This window comes from Nansenia antarctica (genome assembly GCF_963989245.1).
Source record: "Nansenia antarctica genome assembly, chromosome: 16".
Lineage (NCBI taxonomy): Eukaryota > Metazoa > Chordata > Actinopteri > Argentiniformes > Microstomatidae > Nansenia > Nansenia antarctica.
This window is the reverse complement of record NC_137686.1, coordinates 13,154,226-13,161,034: the sequence shown is the minus strand read 5'-3', so window position 1 is coordinate 13,161,034 and position 6,809 is coordinate 13,154,226. Positions and strand designations below refer to the sequence as shown.

Here is a 6,809-nt window from a genome sequence, read left to right as displayed (position 1 = left end):
TATTATTTTAATGTAAATATTTTCAATTATTACAATGCTTAGTCAGTGCAGAAAACGTGACAATATTAAGCGAACTGTAAAGTGAATAACTGGTGCGTAGGGTGCAACAAACACAGTTAGCGCAGCAGTTCTCGAGTCAAGTACCGCTGTAGGCCGACATCTCCCAAGGTGTTGGCGTCCAGCTTGTTGGCGTGGACCTCCAGGCTGAGCTTCTGCAGGGTCTTGGAGAGGTGGTCCCCGCCGGCCGTCTGGCCCAGCTCCTCCTGGCTGGCCTTGTACAGGCTGTCCGGGACCAGGAGGGTCACCCCGTAGCCGCTGTTGTCGTGGATGTGGTTGTTGCACAGCTTCAGCTGGGGCTGAGGGAGGACCTGGGGTCGCGGGGAGGAGGTCCGTCAGAACAGGACGTTATTGATCATCGACTGACATAGGATCGATTTTATTGACTTTTAAGAACACGACTCCTCAGGTCCTCTTTGTACTCCACTCATGTCTTACTGAGGACACGCTGGTGAAGATCTAGGTTCCTCATATGTGACAGCGGCTGGTGAAGTCGGCAACCGACCAAATGTTTTATGCTGAACATTTTTTGATGAATTTCAGCATTGTTGAAAATCAATGACACACTCGCTCGTCAAGCCAAAATACTGCAATGCAATGGATTCGGTGAGTAATCCCCACTACTCTACACATATAGGTAGTAGTAGGGATTACTCACTGAATCCATTGCATTGCAATATTTTGGCTTGACTAGCGAGCGTGTCATTGGTTTTCAACAACGTTGAAATGTATTTAGGTTTTTCTGAATAAAAGTCAGAACATTTTGATTGGTTGCCGACTTGTTCCCCCTTTCACCAGCTGCCGTCACATGTTCCATATTCTCCTCTGATGCTTTTTGAGGACTAAGTGAGTGCAGGACAGGAGAGGACATGAGGAGTCGTGTTCCAGACAGTTATGAAAAGCCTTCCGTTATTCCAGTCACCTTGAGGAAGATTCCTCCCCGGGAGTCTTTGGAGTCCTTAGCGGCCTGCTGGCCGCAGTGGTGGATCTCGTTCCCATGCAGCTCTGCAGTGCTGCCGGGGTGCAGCTCCACCCCTGCTCCCTGAGAACACCACCAACACCATCAACACCACCACCAACAGGTCAGGTCTAGCCTGGACCGAACCTTGCCTGCCCAGGTTTGACCAGCAGAGGTAGAAATTGGAGGACGGTCTCATTGATGATGCATGGAACAGAATGAGGAATGGCATCAAACACACACACACACGTCATTCCATTCCACGCATTACAATGACGACCCTGGCGGAGGGAGAGAGCAGCGTCTGTACCTGAGCGCCAAAGATCTCACAGTTCCTCATGACCAGCGAGGCTCCGGTCAGGACACACACCCCCGTGCCGTCACACTTCAGGGTGCAGTTCTCCAGAGTGGTCTGTCCTGACTCCACCACCACCACGCCGTTGCAGGTCCCGTGCTGCACCAGCGTCAGGTTCATCAGCGTCACCTCGGACGATTTGGACGCCACGAAGTTGTCCTGGGCCGGGCTGGAGTAGAACACCACCTCGTGCCTCTCTCCTTCTCCTGCGGGGGGGGGGGGGGTTTCAAAACTCTTACCTTCCCTTTCAGTACACCGATATCTATATCCCACATTGAAATCCCAAGAGCTTTATTGTCCATCGAACATTTTCTTTCTCGTCGGTTCATCACAATACATTCAGACTTGGTATTATTGGAAGAAGGAGGTATTTCACCCTTGATGATGATGTCATCAGTGAGGGACGCCAGAGCGTCGGCCTGGTACTCTCCTGGGAACACCACCACCGTGTCACCGGAGAAGCAGGAGTCCAGAGCTGCTGACAGGTTGCTGTGCTGCAGGATCAGAGTGTCTGACGAGAAGTTCTTGATCTGTGTGGGTCACGGTGGAATAAACGGTTCATTTATATTTATTTATATTCTCCCATTGCCTCTGGTTCTTGTCCCGTGGTTTATCATATTGTTACTCCCTATAGCCCCTAGACCAGGGGTCGGCAACCCGCGGCTCCGGAGCCGCATGCGGCTCTTTTGCCCATCTTCAGTGGCTCCCTGTGGCTTTGACCACAAATTATATGGAAATTAACAACGATTATTTATTTTTTACGTTGCCGCGGTCTCTCTCCTTGAACTACAACTCCCTGCTTACGCTGTAATGTTGTACGTGGGCCAATAGGATTCGGATATGTTGGCACATGACTAGTATTATACATTTTGACTGGACCCAACACGAGACTGGATGTGACGGGTTTTTTCCAAGAGTAGACCTATATCCACAGGGATTGACGAAGTACTGCGGCAGGCAAAGAAAGAAACTATCCACATTGTCTACAACTTTGTGGCTAGATTTATAGACGGACATCGGCGACGCACATCGATGAACGGGAGCTTCCCAGGGAGCGCTATTTGCCTACTTATAAATGCAAATATCGGCTTGTCTTTAGCTCAAACCGTTTCCGAATTATGAACTTCTAAAGAAGGTATGATATTTGGGAGCGCCGGCGCTCCTGTGGTTCTGAGAGGGTTTAGATAGTAAATAGTGAAAAGAGGATGAGGGAGGCTAGTTTTCATTTGGTACTGTAGTCTACAGTCTGTAGATTTGTCTATTTTTTGGCTGATCTCTTTGTTTGCTCACTTCCTCCGGATGAAATTACAAATGTATCCATATTTTTTCTCATGCTAGTATAGCCAGATAAAAGTATCAACCCACTTAAAAGGCACCAGAATACACGAAATTGCATCTACTCTGTTAAAAATGTTTTGGGGGGGAACCCCCCAGACCCCCTTTACGCTATCCTAGTGTTTAACTTTTGTAAAGCACAATACGTTTGCATTCGGTTGTATGCATATGTGCTAAGGCTTATGTATTTGTAGCCTACTTAGTAATTTTGATAGTAGGCTAATATAGCTTATATAGACACTTACAGCATGTGTTGCCTTCATTATAAGGCTTATATAAGGCTTTTCATTTTTTGCGGCTCCAGACAGATTAGTTTTTTGTTTCTTTGGTCCAATATGGCTCTTTCAACATTTAGGGTTGCCGACCCCTGCCCTAGACGCTATATGGTGTAACAGCAAAGCTGTGATCTGATCAAACCTCTGTAATAAACAGCAATAAATAACGCAACACTGCGTTACAGCTGTAGCTCCGACTCCTACTACACAACTAAGTTGTCACCACTCATGTTCCACATGTGTGCAGCAGACTGAGGAGAAGCAGACCCACCATGTCTGTTGTCATCATCTGGGCCACGATATGTGTCACACTCTTCCCTGATCCTCTCTGGCCCTTTCTGCGCTTGGATATCTGGCAGTAGAAAGTCCCATGCCATCCCACCCTTATACACACACACACACACACACACATATATATATATATATATAGGTTAGGTTATGAATAATAAAATATGTATAGTTAAAATATGTATATGTATGTGACCCAGGGCTATGGTGTGACCAGTGTGGGTACTGGTATCGGTACAGGGCGTGTCGGTACCGAAGGCGCAGCTCCTCCCAGATCTTCAGGAGGTTACAGATCATGGACAAGTCGTAGAACTTCTTCCAGCACTCCACAGCCTCCCATGGCAGGGCCTCCCCGTGGATGTTGGTCTGGAACTTGGTCAGCTCCTGGCGCTTCCTGCGGTACTCCTTCAGGGTCTTCCTGTAGCGCTCGCTGAGCGGACCAGGGATGGTTCCATCCTGGGTGTCGTAGTAGCTGGAACAGAGCATGAAGTGTCCTGCCCTGAAGTGGTCTTTATTCTTTGATTCAGCACGAACATCAATGAACGAATTATACACTAATTATGAACTAATATATACAGACGATGTTGTGTATTAATCAGAATACCGCCAATGGTGTCAATGTCACTTTAACATTATATTTTGTGAAGATAATAATAATTTTACCACAAAGTGAAATACCAAACTGAGAAATAATCACAACCAATTGTCAATGATGATTATGTAATCAAGGTATGTCAAAGAAACACAGACAGAGTCATATTTCCAATTGCATGCATAGTAAACATGGTTATTACTCACAGCTGCAGGCGTTTCTCAATGAGCCCAGCGTACTCCTCACACTCCTCCTCATCGTCCCAGTCTCTCCACAGGAAATCGTAGAAAAACCTGCAGCAGAGAGATTCATACAGGCTGTACTCTAACCTGCAAGAATTCTGTGCACAAGATCTCAGGTGTCAAAAGCTGACCTACACTGCATTACATTTACATTGTTGGCATGTAGCAGACACCTTTGTCTAAAGCGACAAATACATGGGAGAATTTGGGGAGATTGAACACCAGACTGGAGTCAGCATTCTGGATGAGCTGCAGAGGACCGAGACACAGATTAAGCCTAAACTAAAGCCGTAAGCCTAAATCTAGACTAAAATGCAACCTCCAATTTAGGTTTTCTATTTAGATTTGTATGTAGTCAAAGACCAGGCTTATCTGTTTCTGGCAAACCTTGGGGTTTCAATGTTCAGATATCCTCAATAGTAATAATAATACAAAGTTTTATTGCCATGCAATCAAGTTGTCAGTCAATTGTTGGAATTTGTTATTTTATGCGGCCATAGATGGCGACCCTGGCGACCCTTGCTCAAGGACACCTTGACACATAACCAGCCATGGTTTGAACCGCCGAACTGCCAACCTTAGACGCCGGCTCTACCTCCTGAGCCACTGCCGCCCCCTAGTATTTACCTTGCATGTTCCAGGCACTCTGCAATGCTATCCACAGCAGGGCCCAACCCTTGTACAGGATAGACATCCAAGATTGGCACAAAGTAATCTTGCTCCTTCAGGACCTCTTCAACCAGCTTTCTTGGCAGGTTGGTGATATTGGAGGAGAATGGTTCCGCCACAGAGACTGACACTCGAAGAGGGACCATTTTGTCTTCACATGGTGAACAGTTGACCTAGACATACACAATTATAACAATAATAACGCAAATTAGAGGAGATAATGAAATAAAGTGTTTATTGTTCTTAATATTTCAAACAACCATGAACTGCAACTGGAGGTTGACAGTTGAATGTGGCCTACTGTGTATTTTGTTTCAAACGCTAGAGGGAGCCCCTGTCAAAGAAAGTGTTGCTGACACTTAAGCATAGTTAAGGTTGCAACGAACTTGCGAGCAAATGTCATCTATCTCTGACTGTGTACACTAACAGCCACACACCCCGCTATTCAATTTGATTCAGTCAAAGTAAATACAACACTTGATACCTCGACGAGCACATCGATGGAAGGCAGGTCCCCGACAATATCAACGCAATTGACCAGATTGACATCAGCAATATCAACCAGGAGGAGGTCGGGGGCAGCTTTCCACACTGCGGTCCAAGACTGTTGTCTGGCCAGTTTGTCAACGATGTACACGGCGATCGCTGCATCCGCCTCTTCTGCCTAAAAGTCAATTTAGTGACAAATGAGATGTTTATCAAATATGTCGTGAGCTTAGAATGATAAGGTTCTATCTCCGTTTAGGGCAGTTCAGAGATATTGAGCGTCAAAGTTTTTACATTCCATTATGTTTTGTGAGATGGAACCTTTGTATTTTATGAATTACTAACTCAAAAATTTCAACATTTAAAAAAATAACACCACACAGGCATTAATAAACACCTAATGGATCAGATTATGTAAAAAAAGTACATTTTGACAAAAATGGAGATAGAACCTTATAATTCTAACGTCACGATGTGTTAAATTGTTTTTACTTCTATCAAAGTTAGAGCCATGCTAGCTAGCTAAGGTAGCTGACTCACCGAAAGCTGCTTGGCGATCATCTGATCACAGAACAGGGCGACCCGCTCGTCGTACGTCTGCGCCTGGTGGGAGATGAAGATCTGGGGCAACATGTGAGCCTCCTCTTCACAACCATCATCATCATCATCATCATCATCTTCTTCTTCGTCGTCGTCGGGATTGTTTCGGAGAAATTTCCCTCTGCTGAAAATAGTTTTGCTCCTGACGGTTTGATGAGTGATGATGACAGAAGGTTCGTCGCCGGTCAGATCAGGACTGTTGGACGAGGCCTTCTGGAGGGTCGACGCCTCGCTGGAGTCACTGCCTCTCGATGTCGTTTCTTCACGAACATCTTCATCCTCACCCGGAGGAGGAGGTGGCTCTGGGGAACAGGTCGCCATCGTCTGAACTTTGTTCGATAATTTATTTTCTATATAGTTTAGTGATAACTGTGTGAGATGTTGTAGCTACTCGCAAATACCCTGGAGTCTGGCGTAAACGGCAGTTGGTGAAAAATTCGAACGTACTCCGGTCTGTCTCGCGAGATCATGGAAGCGGAAGGTTTTGAAAATTGAAGCGCGAGACTGAATACTGCTCCGTCCATAATAATAATAATAATAATAATAATAATAATAATAATAATAATAATAATAATAATAATAATAATAATGATAATATATGCCATTTAGCTGACTCTTTTATCCAAAGCCACATACATTGCAGTGAGTGCATACCTTTTTCAGTAGGCTTATATATGGCCCAAGCGGGTCGCCGTTGTTGTGATATAACTGTGTGAGATGGAACTACTCGCAAACACCGAGTCTGGCGCAGTATCTCTTTAGTAGGGGAGGAAGGGTTTGGACGTCACACTTCAACTTGAGGATTGATTGATTGAAAACTTTATTAGAAGATTTGCAGAAGTAGGTACATGAAAGTACATATTACATACAAGGTCAACTAACAGGATAAAAACCCAAGAAAGCCACTGGCTTATTTCAATTGGGGTCCTTGATTCTCAATTCATCGTGGTGA

At 45.3% G+C, this 6,809-nt stretch overlaps 1 protein-coding gene across 1 annotated transcript; it reads right to left on the bottom strand.

Moving 5' to 3' along the window:
* Positions 1-116: 116 nt before the first annotated feature.
* Positions 117-6,178, bottom strand: LOC308171970 (testicular spindle-associated protein SHCBP1L-like; the record flags this gene model as incomplete). The annotated part of the gene is made up of 10 exons (XM_080546881.1): positions 117-368; positions 980-1,099; positions 1,326-1,576; positions 1,747-1,900; positions 3,252-3,363; positions 3,522-3,740; positions 4,067-4,153; positions 4,730-4,944; positions 5,256-5,435; positions 5,798-6,178. The coding sequence occupies 10 exons, from the start codon at positions 6,176-6,178 to the stop codon at positions 117-119; spliced, it is 1,971 nt and encodes a 656-aa protein (XP_080403007.1).
* Between the last annotated feature and the right edge of the window lie 631 nt (positions 6,179-6,809).